The following is a 16,120-nucleotide window of genomic DNA, read 5'->3' as shown; positions in this document are numbered from 1 at the left end:
AGAAAAAAATTGCTAAAATTGCCTGTGAATTTTCTGGGGTTTCTTTTTCTTTCTCTTCTGTATCCTAAATTCAATGAAGAGGTGGTCTGTATCACACAGCTGTGCAGTAGGTACTGACAAAAAAAAAAAAAAAAAGCCCTAGAAGAATGTCCCCTCTTCCCAGCCAGGAGAACAAGAGGATCTCATTGAAGCTCATGCTCCAGGGCTGTTCCTTTCTGTTTTCTTTCCTGGCCCTGTTTCTTCAAGGCTAGTCCAAATGTCAAAGCTGCCTATCTGCAGTAAAGGCTTTAACACAGTCAGGTGAAGCCTGTAAATATGATAGAAAATACTGTTTTGACAAGGGTATCTGAGTGTATGAGGGAACCTCTCCACCACCCTTCCTCATGTTTTGCCCAAGGATGACTTACTGTTCCTTAAACCATATAACATCAAAGGCCTAGGGGAGCATAATATAGTTATAACTGAAACCTGTATTTATGCCCAAAGGAATAGGAAGGAAGAGTCTATTGGAGTCCAAAGAAAGCACTTCAGGATGCTTCCCAGGATGAGGAGAGAACAGAAGGGGTAATATGAATCTGTACTCAGCCAACACAAGTTCAGCACTCACTCACTGTGAAGCTGATCACTGCAGATAGACAAACTGCATATCCAAGGCTGTGAAAACTGACCTCATCCTGTAACCACTGTCCAAAAAAAACAAAACAACCAGTCTAAACATAAACATGTTAATTTTCTGCCTTTAAAAATTCAGCAACATCCAGAGAATTTTTACAAAATTCAAAATGTATTTAGGACAGAGTCTACAGGGTCTCACTGCACAGATCGGACTTGTAGTGATCCTCCTTCCTCCTGTTTTCAGTCTCCCAAGTGCTGGGATTACAGGCGCACATCCCCATGCCCAGTCTCAATCACCGTCTCAGCACACCCCAGAGTTGAGGCTGGCATGGCAGGCCAGGGACTGAACCCATACCCTGCATCTGCCTAAGCAAGTGCTTTAACCCACTGAGCTATCTGGCCAGTCCTACAAAATTCAAAATAATATAAAGTTTAAAATATACAGGGTACAATCCAAAATTAATCAACACACAGGCACAAAAGAAAAATCTAACCAAATCTTGAAGGAAATTGCAACTCATAGGCCTCAATTTCAAGATACTTCAAATATTAAAATAATCAGATAAAAATGTGACACTGCCTGTTATGACATAATCTCCAAAGTACTACTTAATACTCTTTTTTTTTTTTTTTTTTTTGGAACCAGGGATTGAACCCAGGCCCTTGTGCTTCCCAGGGAAGCGCTTATTCCACTGAGCCATCTCCCCGGCCTTCACTAGTGAACACTCTTGAAATCAATAGAAAACTATGACAAGAACAAATGGAAATGTTTTGAACTTAAAAGTATAATACCTGAAATGAAAATCTTCACTAAGCTCAATAGAAGATTCAGAGCAGAGGAAATAATCCACCAAGATAAAAATAAATCAGTAAAAACCATCTAGGGGCCAGGGAGATGGCTCAGTAGAATAAGCGCTTGCCTGGCAAGCCCAAGTGTCTGAGTTCAATCCCTGGTTCCACCAAAAATAAATAAATAAATAATAAACCATCTAAATGAAGAACACAGAGAAATGACTTTTGTTAAACAACCTCAATAAACTATGAGACAATATTAAAAGCATTACTTTTTCATCACTGAAGACTTAGAAAGGAAAGATAAATTGGACACATAAAAATTAATGCCTAAGAATTTACAGATTCAATAAGCTCACGTATGCTTCTTTTAACACGTAGACGTTTCCTTTTCATATATTTTAAAGGGAATAAAAACAATAAAAATGACACAGAATTTCAAAACAAGATGATACAAAATTAACAGTTGTTATTTTGCATACTTCTATCTTCACAGCAGTTGTTTGAAGTAGATATTGGCATGTCAGATTGATCAATTAGACATTAATTGTTCCTTTTGATAAACCAATGGAAATCAGTAGTACAACTATCTTAGCTATTATTTATATAAAAGAAATAGATAGATAGATAGATAGATAGATAGATAGATAGATAGATAGACAGGCAGATAATAGATGATAGATAGATAGATAGATAGATAGATAGATAGATAGATAGATAGATATTGACATATGCATAACCTGAGAAAACTCAAGGAAACAAAAATTTAAGTAAAACTTAATGGAAAAATGTTTTAAGCAGCCAGAGAAAAGCAATACATTATATTAAAATATAATATAAGCGCTTGCCTGGCAAGTGTAAGGGCCTGAATTCAATCCCCAGTTCCACCAAAAAATAAAATAAAATAAAATAAAAAATAAAAATTTAAATGAATACAAGTTGCTATTTATCTTGGAGGCTAGGAGACACTGGAATGACATCTTCAAAAAACAAAAAGAAAAAAGCTATAATCCTATAGGTAATGAAAATATCCTTCATGAATAAAAGCAAAGAGAATTATACTAGTGAAAATGGTGAAATAAGAAGCTCTGACAATTCTCTTCCCCAAAAAATCAATGAAAAGATTAGCAAAAATTATCAAAATTAACTTTTTCAAAAAGCCTGTTATTAAAATGCTTGTATCAGTGTGTGAAACATTAATTTCTAAAAGACCTATAAAGTGTGATCAAAAATATGGTGAATGTTTATATTTTGTTTTAAATTCTATTCCAGTGAAAGACACATTCACATAATCTCCCTCAAAGTACTAGCCCTTGCCTCATATACATCCCATAATCCTTGTCACCTTCTGAATCAGTTGTGCAAATTCTCTTTTGTGTCTAGTCGTGTTGCTAAGGCTGCTTCTGTGCCCAGAATCAATTCCAACTTTTTATAGTCACTTTGACTTTTAGAAAGAGCCAGGAGTCATGTGGTGCCCAATCCAGTGATCAAGGGGAGCAAGCCACCCCATCCACCTTCCTTTTTCCAACCTGCCTTGCAGTTGGATGGCACTCAGCATAAGAATTCACCAAAATTTGTATCATGCCTGATACACATCCATGAAACAGGACTTCTAGAACTGCTCCAAAAAGTTGCAAGAACAATAGAATAATCATATTTACAGTAAAGGGGAATATTTAAATACACATTGTGTATTTTTATCACACCTCATGTAGCACAGAAAGAAGAGTGGACTTTGTTCCCTGCTTTCCAGCCTTATAATACTCTTGAAATTAAGAGCTTACCATTGAGGCAATGAAACCCAACAACTTAGCTACAACTAGAAAGAGTGAAACAAGACTGGCACAGCCTTAGAGCCCTTTTATCAAACAGTTATGATTGTTTGATATTTCTGGTCATCCCTTAGAAGACCCTACTTGCAGTGTCGTCTCTCTATGATGTGACATGGGGTTTTCACATGGAAAAATCCTTTTCCCTTTTCCCCAGGGGTATTGGTTGAAATATAGCACAGACAATTTTTTCTTTAACTTTACAAATTCCTAAAGTGATATACAGCATTTGGAGTAAGAAATAGACCATTCAAAAAGATTCTAAGGAAAATGTGAAAAATGTTTTGTCTGCCATATATTAGAAAAATTTCAAAACATTTTTGGAAATCTCAAATGTACACAAGGATAAAGATGCCTACATCCCAGGGCAAACCTGAGAAGGCCTCACCTCTCTCCTGTGGCTGACTTGAGGCTCTGTGCAAGCAGGTTGTAAAGGATAAAGCAGAGTTATGAAGTTATTGGCTGGCATTGAAGCCGTGTTCCAATATGCACACAGAATCCCTCAGAAAATACTGGGAGGCTTATTTCAGAAATTGAGGAGTTAGTTTCCCACTTGTTGTCTCACTACTCACCTAAGCAAATAGAGGCTTTATTAGGCAATGAGAAAGAATACAGAGAAAAAATTAGTGCAGTAAAGTCACTGAGCAAATAAGAAACAACTGCAACAAACAGAAAATGTATAAATCCTAGCACTAGGGATGAGTAAGATATTTGAATTGTAGAGTTTTCAATGACAAAAAAAATTATTAGATATGCAAATAAATAACAAACAGTGGACTATGCACAATAAATTAGCAATTAATACAAACTTTCCCACAGGAATTTCAAACATTGATTTGATTGGATATAAGCTAAATATTCAAACAACTAAAGGAAACTGTCTTAAAAGGGAAACGTATGAGAGTGCTGTCCCAACGAGTATGGAATATCAATAGCGAGATATAAAATATTTTAAAGTGCCAAATAGATACTCTAGAGCTAAAAATTGTAATACAGAAGTCAAACTGTTAGCAGGGAAGTTCAATGGCAAATTTGAGCAGGGAGAAGAAAGAATCCTCAAACTCAAAGAGAAGTCTTGTGTGTTTATCAAGCCTGAGCTAGAGGGAAAAAACATGACCTGAGCCCCAGTGACTTCCAGGACACTGTCACGTATACCAAGTATTACATCACAGGAGTTCCTGACTAGAGGGAGAAAATAATGGAAGAAAAAATAACAAAAACTTTTCAAGTTCATTTAAAACATGACACATCCAAGAAGCTCAACCATCCCCAAGTGAGATAAAATCCAACACATTTACACTTATGTACATCAAAATAAAAGTATAGAACAAAAAAAGAAACTTCAGACAACAGCAAGAGGGAACAACTCGTCTTGAAGATGCAATCCTCAGCTGCAGTCCTCAGCAGTGTTACTGGGAACTTTGGAAGCCAGGAAGTAATGCGATGACATACAAAGTGCTGGAGAAGAGAACTCTGTCCACAAGGAGTTCTGTATCTAACAATACTCTTCAAAATAAAGTAGAAAGTAAGACAATTCCAGATAAATAAGAACTAAGACAATGTGTCACTAGCAGATGTTCCATAGAAAAAAATCCTAAAGGAAATTCTTCAGGCTAAAATGAAATGACACTGGACAGCAACTCAAATCATGAAGGAGAAAAGGAGTACTTGTGCAGATATAAACATAATATAGATAGTAAATTATATAATACATATGTAAAACATATAAATATAAGTAATAAACAAATAGAAGTATATATAGTGCATATTTAAATATAAAAATAGTGTAAGTGCATTTTGTATTTTTGTTGTTTGATATGAAATGCACTGCATAAAATAATATTTATAAATTTGTGTTGTTAGGCACAGAGTGTATATAAAGGTAGTTTGCATAAATGGAATAGCACAAAGGAAGGGACTAATGGAAACAGGAGCAAAGATTTTGTGAACTATTAAAATTAAATTAATATTGATTAGCACTGCACTGTTATAAATCAAAATGGTAATAGTAATCCTCAGATAGCCACTAAGAAAACAAATTAAATAGATTTAGCAATTTTCTAAAACCAAGGAATTTAAAATGGTACACTAGAAAAATATCTATAAATAAAGGAGAACATAGGAATAGAGTAACAGAAAAATAAAATACACACTGAAAATGAATAGCAAAATAGCAGGCATAGGTCCTATCTTACTACTAATTGCATTAAATGCAACTAGACAAGCATTAGATAAAAAGGCATATCTTAGCAGAATAGAAAAAACATATGATACAGGGCATGGTTCTATAAAAGACACATATTGGGGGTTGGGGAGATGGCTCAGTGGAATAAGCACTTCTCTGGCAAGCACAAGGGCCTGAGTTCAATCCCCAGTTCCTCAAAAAAAAAAAAAAAAGACATATTAAATTCAAAGACTATAGTGAAAGTTAAAGGTGAAGACATGTATGTATCATACAAAAGACAGCTATAATGACTATATTAATATGTAAAATAGACTTAAAGAATAAATTAGTATGAAAACAGAGTCAATCTATCAGATATATATAACAATTATAACTATGCATACTTCATAAGATAGCCCCAAAATACTTGAGGGAAGTGTAGACAATGCAACAACAATAATAGCCTTAAGTACCAGTTCTCAATATTGATAGAAAAACTTAGAAGATCAAGGAAATAGAATATTTCAACAATATCACGAATCATTTATTAAACAAATATTTATAGAGTAGTCCATCCAAAAATAGCAGAGCATACACTTTTCTTAGGTGGACATAATGTGTCAATTGCCTGCTCAGGGTGCCCTGGGGGCGGGGGGGGGGGGGGCTGTCACAGGCCCCCAGCAGGGCGGTGCCCCACACATGTGCTTAGCTCACACAAGGCTGCACACCCAGTGGGCGGGGGGGGGGGGGGGGGGGACCTGCCCAGCAGGCGTTTTAATCTGCAGAGCTATTTGGCCGGTCCTAAAACCTTTTGTTTTAAAGTGAAAGGATAAGCCATAGAATGTGGAGAAAAACTACAGCCATATATTGATATAAAATAAATTTAGTAAATAGTTTAAAATTTTCAACAAAGAAAATTCCAGGCCCAGGAAGCTGCACTGGCAAATAATTTCAAACATTTAGGTAAAAATAACACCAATTCTACCTAATCATTTACAAAAACAAAAGAAAAAAAAAACCGATTGATTTTATGAGAAACTGACATCAAAATAAAAACATTAAAGGCGCAAACTAACGTTGTCCTCAAACATAAACCAAAAAAAAAAAAAAAAATCCATCAACAAATTTATTAGCGGGGGCCGGGGAGATGGCTCAGTAGAATAAGTGCTTCCCTGGCAAGCCCAAGGCCCTGAGTTCGATCCCCAGTTCTGCAAAAAAACAAAAAACAAAAACAAAAACAAAAATTTATTAGCAAGCATCTTGATTTATTTATTTATTTATTTAGTGTGCACATAGTATGTTATATATTATATGTTATGTGTTACATATACATATCTTATCATATATAGATTATGTAGAGAGAAAACACCTGACAATAAAGTTAAGTTTAGCCTGAAAATGCAAGTTGTTTCAACATTTGAAAATCAAAGTAGTTCACCATATGACAAACTAAAGAAAAATACATGATCATATCAAGAAAGGAAGAAAAACCATTTCAAAAATTCAATATCTATCCATGATAAACACAAAACCAATTTTTAAAACAGCAAATTGGAAACAGCCATGCTCTTCACCTGAGAAAGTAAACTACTTTTTAAAATGTATAGCGAAAACCATGCTGCAAGTCTGCACCACTTACTGAGACATAACAAACCATCCTAAAACTCACTGGCTTAAGACAACAGATTTTTTTCACAGTTTCCATGTTTTGGGAATTTGAAAGTGGCTTAGCCAGGTGGCCCTCACCCAGAGTCTGTCATCTGAAGGCTTTAACTGGGTGGACCACATAGTGACAACCTCATATGCACAGCCGCTGTCAGGAAGCCAGGTCCTCACTATATAGACCACTCACATGGCTGCTTAAGTGTCCCCATAAGTCAGGTAGCTGCCTATAAAGTGAGTGACCCAAGAAAGGATTCAGGAGGATGCCACAAGGCCTTATATATTGTTTGTTTGTTTGTTTGTTTGTTTGTTACAGGGTTTCACTGTGCAGCTCTGACTTGTAGTGATCCTCCTGTCTTAGCCTCCCTAGTGCTTGAATTATAGGTGTGCACCACCCCACCTGGTTTCGGGGCTGGCACAGCATGCCCAGGATTCTGGGACCAGCACAGCATGCAATGCCAAGGATCGAACTTGGGTCCCTGCGCTTACCAGACAGGTGCTGAGACCTCTGAGCTATCTCCCTAGCCCCAAAGCCTTATATATTCTAAGTGGATATCACCTCTAATTTCCTCTTCCACAGTCTATTTGTTAGAAGCAAATCACTACAGAGTCCAGAGTCCACACATAAGGTAAGGGGATTTAGACTTAAGAGAGAAAGTACAGAATAAAGTCACTGGGACCTTGGGTTAGGCAAAAAAAGTTCTTAGATATGAGCCAAAGGCACAATTCATAAAAAAATTTTAAGCATTTTTGCAAATGTTCATTCAATAATAATATTGTGTTCTCAACATATAAAGAACACTCAACACTCAACAATAATAACGCAAGCAATGCACAAAAAATTTAGTGACTTTTGAATAGGCACTTCAATAAAAGTGATAAAAAGATGGAAAAAAATCAGAAAAAGATGCTCACTATTGGTTATCAGAGAAGTGCAGTGTTCTGAGTGAGTCTGCATTTTGACTAACTGCTCAAGTGAGTTTGGAGTGGAATTTTCCAATGTTGTGGTGTCACATTGACACTCAAAACCTTGTGAATTTTGGAGCACTGCAGATTTGGGATTCTCAGATTATAGATTCTCAAACTATACTACTCAGCTATAAAAAGAAACAGACTCTTAATATGTGGAGGAACATAGAAAAGCTCAAGTGCAGTAAGCTAAAGAGAAGAGGCAAGGCCCAAAACCACATACTGATTCATTTGTATGTCACTCAAAAGGACTAAGCATAGGAACAGAGAATGTGACAGTTGTCAGTGGAGGCTGAGACCCAGTGACACCAAGAGAGAAGCAGGGGAGGTTTGGGGAGGCCAGGGACCTTCTGGATATCTTTATTGTGCTGGTAAGCACATGAGACTTGTCAAAACTCATACATCTGTACACTAAAAAGAATGAAATTTGCTATGAGCAAATTTATAATAACACATTTCCTAAAATCCTGGGGCTCAGACTCTGCAAAACTCATTTTCTTTTGCCAGCTGAACTGCGTACAAACTGAAAATTGGAAGTCCTAAAAGAAGACATGATGAAAGGAACTGACTCCAATTTTGTTTTCTGTGTCTGTCAGCATCCTCCAGCCTTGCTTTTCTCTCCCTGAAGACTCTTCCAGTCTCCATCTTCTGTCCTCAAACGGCCTGGCTGCACTCCCCTGCCACCATCAGGGTACCAGCAGCTGTCAACCTTCTTTCTCAGAGGTCTCAGAATTTCCTGTATTTCTGGATTTTAATCCTAATTTCTAAGCCAAATCACCTTTTCTTTTTGTTCTCCTGCACTTCTTAATCACTGCACTCCCTCTGTTCTCTCTGCCTTTTTAGTACTGTGATGCATAGTCATTTCCCTGTATTAAATACTTTTCTGTTAAAACTACTGATACAGCTTTTTGTCCTACCTAGAACTTGAGTGTGAGAGCTGAAGTCATTCTTATGCTCCACAAAGTCCTAGATGATGTCTTCTAGTTGCTCTTTAGCTTCATCTCCTAGTTCTCTTCCCCACCACTCACCCTACCTCTGACTGCCAACTCACAGGAAATACATGTTAAACCCCACCATGGCAATGCAGTTATCAGCATCCAGCATGTGGGAAACTACTGGCATATATCCTCGTCTCTCCAACAAATTACAAGGGAAGAAAACGTGGAATGGGAATCTCTAGGTTAGATGAGCCTTAAGACATCAGCCAACAGAAACATGAAGACCCAGTATGAGCCTGGCTTTTGCATGTATTTGATTATACACACATAAATATATGATAATTGAGGAATGGATGTGCTATATTAAGGAGGTAAGGAATTTATATATTTCAGTTGTTAAATGGAATTTGAGTAATTTTTAAATGAGTCTTTCCTATTCAGAAATATTTGAGAAATCAGGTGTGGTGGCACTTGGGAGGCTGAGGCAGGAGGATCATTGCGAGTTTGAGACCAGCCTGGACCAAAAAGTGAGCTCAAGGCCAGTCTGAGCTACATTGTGAGACCCTGTCTCAAAAAAAAAAGAGAAAAACATATGAGAAAATACTTACTGATATACTGATAATATGCTAGGATTAGGAAAGTAGGTAGTACATAGATATACTAACATTGAACACTGATCATTTCTAAGCCAAATCACAGGTACCAATAAATCATTTAATTAGATGAAGCCTAGGTTGTACTAGTACTAGTACTAGTACTAAAAGTACTAGGTGTACTTTTAGAACTCCCCCTGTGCCTCCAAAATCTGAAGGTCTAGCACGGCAAGCAAATAGGCAAAAGCAAATGGCTCACAGGTCTCTGAAAAACATCAGGAGCCATTGTTAAAAAGTATATAAAGTAAGGGTTTCACTTCCAAGACCAGACAGCCAATACTGACGCCAGTTACTGTGTACTTGCATGGCCCTGAATTTGACTTCTTCATTTCCTGGGAAGTGAAATAGAATTAACATACCTGCCCTAAATGTGTCAAGAAGATTAAATGAATTCACAGGTATGAAGCACCAACTTAGAACAACATCATTTGGCCCACAGTAAGCACTCCAAACTATTATCCTTAGTGGTACTACTATATTACATAAAAAAATAAGTTGAAACAAGTGTATTGAAAATATGCTTTTAATCTTGATGAAGTTCACAAATGGAACAATTATGACATTTCCTTAAACAAATTGTACAATCATGTTCTTAGACAAGGCACGACAATACCATGTGTTCCCAGAGGCTGCAAGAGGCAGTGATTTCATGTCCGCTTCAGGTTTGGCAGAGACACCTTGATCAACAGGATGTCTCTCAGTGAACGAGGTTGCTACCAGATAAGCCAATGGGAGATGCCGTCACATTCACTGGATGTTGAATAAAAATGATGCATGATACATATGGAATTTGCTTATTTTGCATTCAGTTTCATTTCTTTCAAGTGACGAAGGTGCTTTTTTTCAGTATCTATTAGGATGCAAACATGTGTATCTTCCATTGGGGCCTTCTCACCAACTTGTCAACAGGAATTAATAGAAGTGGTGAGTCCAACTTCCTGGCAACCTGGGATAAGGGGAAAAAGAGAGAAAGATGGAGAAAAAAATGGAAAGGACAAGACAAGAAGGGAATGAAAAGAAGAGGAAGGAGAAATGGGAGAACAAAATGTGAACATCAAAAATATCACCAAAGACATGTATATAAGTGCTCTTTCACTAAGTAGCACTTATGAATTATGGATAAGCAGTGTAAGCAGGCTTGTAGGGCAAATGAAAAACCAATCAGCTGTGACTATAAATATTGGTGGTAATACGATGACAGCTCTCTGGTCTGTATCTGTAGACAGTGACCTGAGGTGGATCCCTTTCTGCATAGACTCACTGAGGAGGACTACCCCAGGTTAAGTTTTGTAGGCTTTTGTCTTTCTGAAGCCATCCAGTACTTTCTGCATGGCTCTTCCCTGAAAAAAAAAATGACATTGTGTCTCTGAAGCCTATCCTAGCTTTGAATTCCAGGGCAGTTCTAGCTCATTACCTCACAAGGAAGAATGCAATTAGAAAGAAGGCCTCAAGAATCTACCAGGGTCAGCAGGTTTCAAAGTGTGGACCTTAACTTTTAACCCTCCCCTTCCATCCCAGAGTAGTAGGCACTCACCTGCTTCCTGAAGCCAGCAAACTGCTCAGGCCTGAAGATCCCTGCGGCGCCGGCCAAAGGTTTTGGAGCCCACGTTGGTGGGCACGAAGTTGTCCTTCACCACACCCCCTGACCTGCTCAGCAAGCCTGCCAGCCGCTGGGTTACACAGGTGGCGGTTTTGCAGGCTCTCTTCTGAGGGATGACACTGGTTTGCAAGATGGAGAAAGAAGAGACGACCTGTCTGTCAGAAGTTGGAAGGGGGAACTTACTCACAGTGGGACCAATATAAAAAGAATTGCAGTCTTTTCAACACACCACTTAACAGTAAGTGTTTCTTCTAAGTGCAGTTATCAAAGCTGTTAGGGGAAATGACCAGCAATCTTTGCTAGGAGCTCTGCCCAAAACCCATCACCAAAACAGCATTTCTGAGCACATGCTGAAACCCTGAATTCATCATTTACAGCAGAATAAGTGACAAGGACCAGTCCTTCACCAAGACATATAGGTGGTATGGAGAAGTCACACCCCAGCCACAAACAGCAATGAATAACTTTCTATATGCAAATGGAATCTCTTTCTATATGCAAATGGAATCTCTTTCTATATGCAAATGGAAGACTTAATGTCTTACCCAGAAGAAGCTCAGAAAACAGGGTTTGCAGCTCCTTCCAGAGGTATTTTACCTGCTCCTCACCATGCTGTTCTTAGTGCTTGCACTAGATCACAAGAACACCCACCCACTGGCACTGTATCCAGCCTGCCTAAAGCTAAGGCCATCATAGCACTGGCTACTGAGAAGTCTTGAATGTGGGCCGGAGCAAAGACCATCACAGTTCACATCCTTTTAGAGAAACAGATTCATGCATCAAATGGTGAAGTGTGATGGATGTGCTAATTTTAGTACATTCAAAAGGAGGAACTGGAAACCTCTGCCATGAAACTCTCTCAGGGCTCTGTCTCTTTCCCCTGGCCTCATCTGAGTTCTGCTCTCTTTTTCCATCCTTAGGCCTCCAATATTTTCCATCATAAGCAAAGCTTCCAACACCACATGCATGGAGTCCATAAAGGAAGCAAGCAAGGAAAATAGAAAGCAGTGGAGAGCGCCATTGGCACCCCCAAGACACCCCAAAGTGAAGTAGCAGTCCCTCTGCAAGCTGCTGGCTGTATCTCCCTTCCTGCCAGGTATTTCAAGCCCACAGTCAACTGCCAGAAAAGGTGTGAAACATGACAGGACACACCCAGGACACAGGCACTCAGGTTACCACACCACTGAGATCTGGGTCTATCCAGGTAGCAGGGAAATGACATGCCACACAGTACTGTGTGAAGCATCTATTCCCTGCACACTCAGAAGATCTGATGAGGTAGGAACCCTGTAGGTGGGGGAGAATGCACAAGTAGGGGGGAAGCACACAAGTCCTCTATTGGGAGGGCTCAGAGGTGAAAGGGCCAAAGCAGGGGCATCCCACGTGTGGTTTAGTCCTTTGTGCTTGACAAAGGGATTCTCGGGTGGATGCGGGTTGACTCATGCCTCTCCCTGGGCAGTGCTGGGCCAGACCAGGGCTGGTCTCTCTCCCAGGCTCAGGGTACACAGGGAGCTGGGAGGAAAAGGGCGCTCTCCCTGGTCCTGTGATAACAGGTACATCTCCCTGTCTCAGATGCTGCCTTACCTCCCTTGGACTTGCAAATGTGAAGTGAAAACTGTGAGGTGAAAGAACCATGGAAGAAATTCCTAAAACCTCCTGAGATATGGAGCCCATCCTCTGCCTTCACACTTACCACTAATTTATGCAGGGTTGTGATGTCTCCCCAGTACTGCAAAACCAACTCCCAGAGCAATCCCAGACCTCTCCATTCCCTTTCCTGAGAACTTTCAGAAAGCAGTCTTTTTCACATGTCTAACCTCAGCCCCTCCAGCTTCACCAGGACCTCTGGCTTCCAGAAAAGTTGAGAATAGCTAGGCTCCCAGTCATGGTGAACAAGTACAGCTTGCTGGCCTCCTGGAAAGGTTTTCCTGCCTCTCTGAGCTTGGTCCTCCTGGATAAGTCAGGGCCAAGTGGGAGCCTTACCTTGAGCCCTCTGTCTCCTGCTCCTGCTCCTGCTCCTGCTCCTGATCCAGCTCACTGGCCTTCATCTGCACATAGTCCTGCACCAGTGCGGCCAGCAGGAGGCGCACTTCCTCCTCGCTGAGTGTGGCCAGGTCTGGGCTGCTCTCCAAGTCTGGCCTGGTAGGGAACGCAAAGTAGGTGTGGCCTCTGAGTCCCTTGTATCCCCTCCCCAGTGCAAGCAGCCGGGCATCCAGGTCCCTGCTTCTTCCCCAGAGGATGTGGCTGCCCCAACTCCCAGTGGACAGGGCATGAGGCCAGTGTCCTCCTGAGGACTTCAATTCACCAAGAGAAACACGTGACTCGAGAGACACAGCTGTCTGACCCAGGAGGCAGAGGGAGAGTTCACGCCTGGCTTCAAGCTGTCTCACCTGAAAGGCGCTGCCTGAAGGCTGCCAGCCTGGCAGAGGACCAAGATGCTGAAAGTCAGGAAGGGGGAGAATTTCCGGAAGCCCATGACGCCTCTCTGTAAAGAATGACGTTATCACTGCACCAGAACCAAACACCTAGCTTCTAGTCCTGCCTCCACCACAACTGCCCTGTGATTCAGGCAAGTTGTTTGACCTTCTGGTCCCTCTGTACCTTGACTAGCCAGAAGGGCTATAACGAATCTCAAGGCAATAGGGCAGAAATAGATGTGGGGAGACAGGTGCGGGGAAGGAGTGGAGTCTGCAGCAGGACCCGGAGAAGCCCAGGTACATGCACGCACACCTGTCGCGGCCCTGACCTGTGCAGACACTGCGCGCTGACGCACCCTACGGTAGCCTTGCTCCCTCTTGCGCCCGTCTTCTCAACGAGAAATGTATGAACACCTTTTCTTCTGCTAGCCGTGGCACTGAGGCGTGGAAGGGAGAACATAGGAACGGGAGGTGGGAAAAGAGCGCTGACCTCTCAAGTCCACAATTTGGTTTTGGAGACATTTTTAAACCGCCAGTTACAGGGGCCCTGCCCATTAGCTGAGTTGGTAAGTGCCTGCTTAAGCGAAGCAGTCAGGCTCAGGATTCTGTGGTTCGATCCCCAGATCCTCATGCCTTACCAGACCTGTCCTTAAGGCATCCTGAGCCGGCCAAAAAAAAATCCTTCTAAACTGCCAGTTACAGAGGTTGGGGGCTATAGCAGGTGCTGGGCGTCTGCACTTTTTGGTGAGCCCGATGTTCTAGGACGCCCGCGGGCGGGAGACGCCTCAAAAGAAGCTCAGGGTTCCATGATCCCGGGAGCCCAAAGTGAGTGGCGCAGAACACCCCCAGGTCCGTGTAGGCAGGACTCTGCACCCCGACCTGCGCCGAGACAGATGCCACGGACACACCCACCGGGGCTCTCCCAGCGCCCATGGAACCGAGGAGCCCTTCAAATGCTCGGGTTCCACCCGGTTCAGAAAGAAACTACCAGGAAGAACCTAATAGCCTCTGCTCCAGCCAGGAAAAGAGCGGAACTCCCAGGGTGCAGGGAGGCTGAAGTAGCGGGGGAGGGGTGAAGGAGAAAATCGTCCTGAGGGACAGAATCGGAAGTTCCTCACCTGGTGACACGAGCTTCAGGGCAGCGCGAGCTGAGAGTCCACCCGCGAAGAGTCCACTTCTGCCTTGAGCTCCTCGGAGCAGCCTCAGGTTCTTATACGTGCGGTACTGAGGGGGAGGGGGTCCCGGCGGCTCAGCCAATCCAAAGTGGTCAAGACCAGCCAATCAGAGGGCCGACCGAGCTCTGATGACGTCATAGCTCTTTCAACCCAGCTAGTCCTCCGGAGTAGGAACCTTCGGCTCCTGCTTGTCGTTTGCATTGAGATCCTAGCAGGGGAGCTGAAGGGCCCAAAAGGGGACGGGTATGTCCACTATGTGGGGTCAAGTTGGGGAGAGTATGGCGTCATCGACCATGAACCGCCAGAGCTCCTCTCAATTCCAGCATGCATCTTCTACTATCATGCCCATAGGGGACTCCCCCCCCCCCGACCGCCAGAAAAACACAAGTCCTGGGGGCTAATAGAATACCTGTTGAAATAGCCAGGAGAAGTGATGGGAGGCAAATGAGCCTCGAACGTTCTCTTAGCGCCTCCCGACCTGCTCCTGTGGGACACCTCCCACCCTCAGCTGTGGGCTCCGCATCCTCCGTCCACCTGGACCTCCCGCGGGGCACCGAGCTGGGTTCTACAGCTGCCCGGCGCCTCTGTTTGGCAAGCCTGCTGGGCTGGGCCGATCCGGGTCCTGGTGGCTGTCTCTTTCTGTCTGCTTCTCAGCCCCACTTTCCTGAAACTCCTGAGAGCTGAGTGCGCAGGGGTCCCGCGCTCAACAGCGGAGGGGGAAGGGGAAGCCCAAGGGGCAGCGGCAGGATTTATCCTCTCCGCCCGTTGTCGCACACTGCAGCCGGGCGCACTCGCTGGACCCCGGCTGCCCGGCTGCCCGCTACGCGGGTCGTTCGCACCGACGCTCCCGCTGTTCACCTCCGCCTGGTCCAGTTTCCCACAAAAGACCGGAGCGCACTGGCGCAGCGCTGCCGCGCCGACTGGAAAGCAGCCGGGCTTTTCTGCTTTCCGACATCGGCACGTTTTATATAGACGGGTGCACGCTGTTCCCCAAGGAGGAACAGCTGCACACGTCCATCCGTGAGCGAACTCCTCGTCTCCCCTTTTACTTGGAGCCGGTGCTGGGCTCTCTCCCTGCTCCGAATGCGGGGGCGGGGGTGGGGGTGGGGGTGGGTCCTCATTCTGGCTAAAAGATTCAGAGCAGAAGAAAAAGGGAAGTTCCATTCCCCAAGCTGCAGACTTGCTCGGCGGCGATGCTCAGCAGCCGCGCCCCAACTGTGCCCGGCGGTGCTCCGTACCTCAGCTGGGTATCTAGGAGAGCAGCGGCTGGGGTTGGGAACAGGAGACGAAGCTCAGGGATTCCCGA

General features: G+C 42.7%; 1 protein-coding gene across 3 annotated transcripts; it reads right to left on the bottom strand.

The window, feature by feature from the left end:
• Positions 1-10,135: 10,135 nt before the first annotated feature.
• LOC101583007 (calcitonin gene-related peptide 2) lies at positions 10,136-14,839 on the bottom strand. 3 transcript variants are annotated; one of them, XM_023719385.1, is made up of 6 exons: positions 14,758-14,813; positions 13,953-14,076; positions 13,613-13,707; positions 13,206-13,361; positions 11,157-11,377; positions 10,136-10,568 (listed from the first exon to the last, which is right to left on the bottom strand). In XM_023719385.1, the coding sequence occupies exons 3-5, from the start codon at positions 13,696-13,698 to the stop codon at positions 11,182-11,184; spliced, it is 438 nt and encodes a 145-aa protein (XP_023575153.1). In that variant the 5' UTR covers positions 13,699-13,707; positions 13,953-14,076; positions 14,758-14,813; the 3' UTR covers positions 10,136-10,568; positions 11,157-11,181. The 3 variants fall into 3 exon arrangements, with proteins under 3 accessions (XP_023575153.1, XP_023575152.1, XP_004634960.1); XM_023719384.1 differs by lacking the exon at positions 13,953-14,076 and having other exon boundaries at positions 14,758-14,839; XM_004634903.2 differs by lacking the exon at positions 13,953-14,076 and having other exon boundaries at positions 11,157-11,341; positions 14,758-14,839.
• Positions 14,840-16,120: the final 1,281 nt, after the last annotated feature.

This window comes from Octodon degus, unplaced genomic scaffold, assembly GCF_000260255.1.
Source record: "Octodon degus isolate 3935 unplaced genomic scaffold, OctDeg1.0 scaffold00067, whole genome shotgun sequence".
NCBI classification, from domain to species: Eukaryota; Metazoa; Chordata; class Mammalia; order Rodentia; family Octodontidae; genus Octodon; species Octodon degus.
This window is presented reverse-complemented; position numbering and strand designations above follow the sequence as displayed.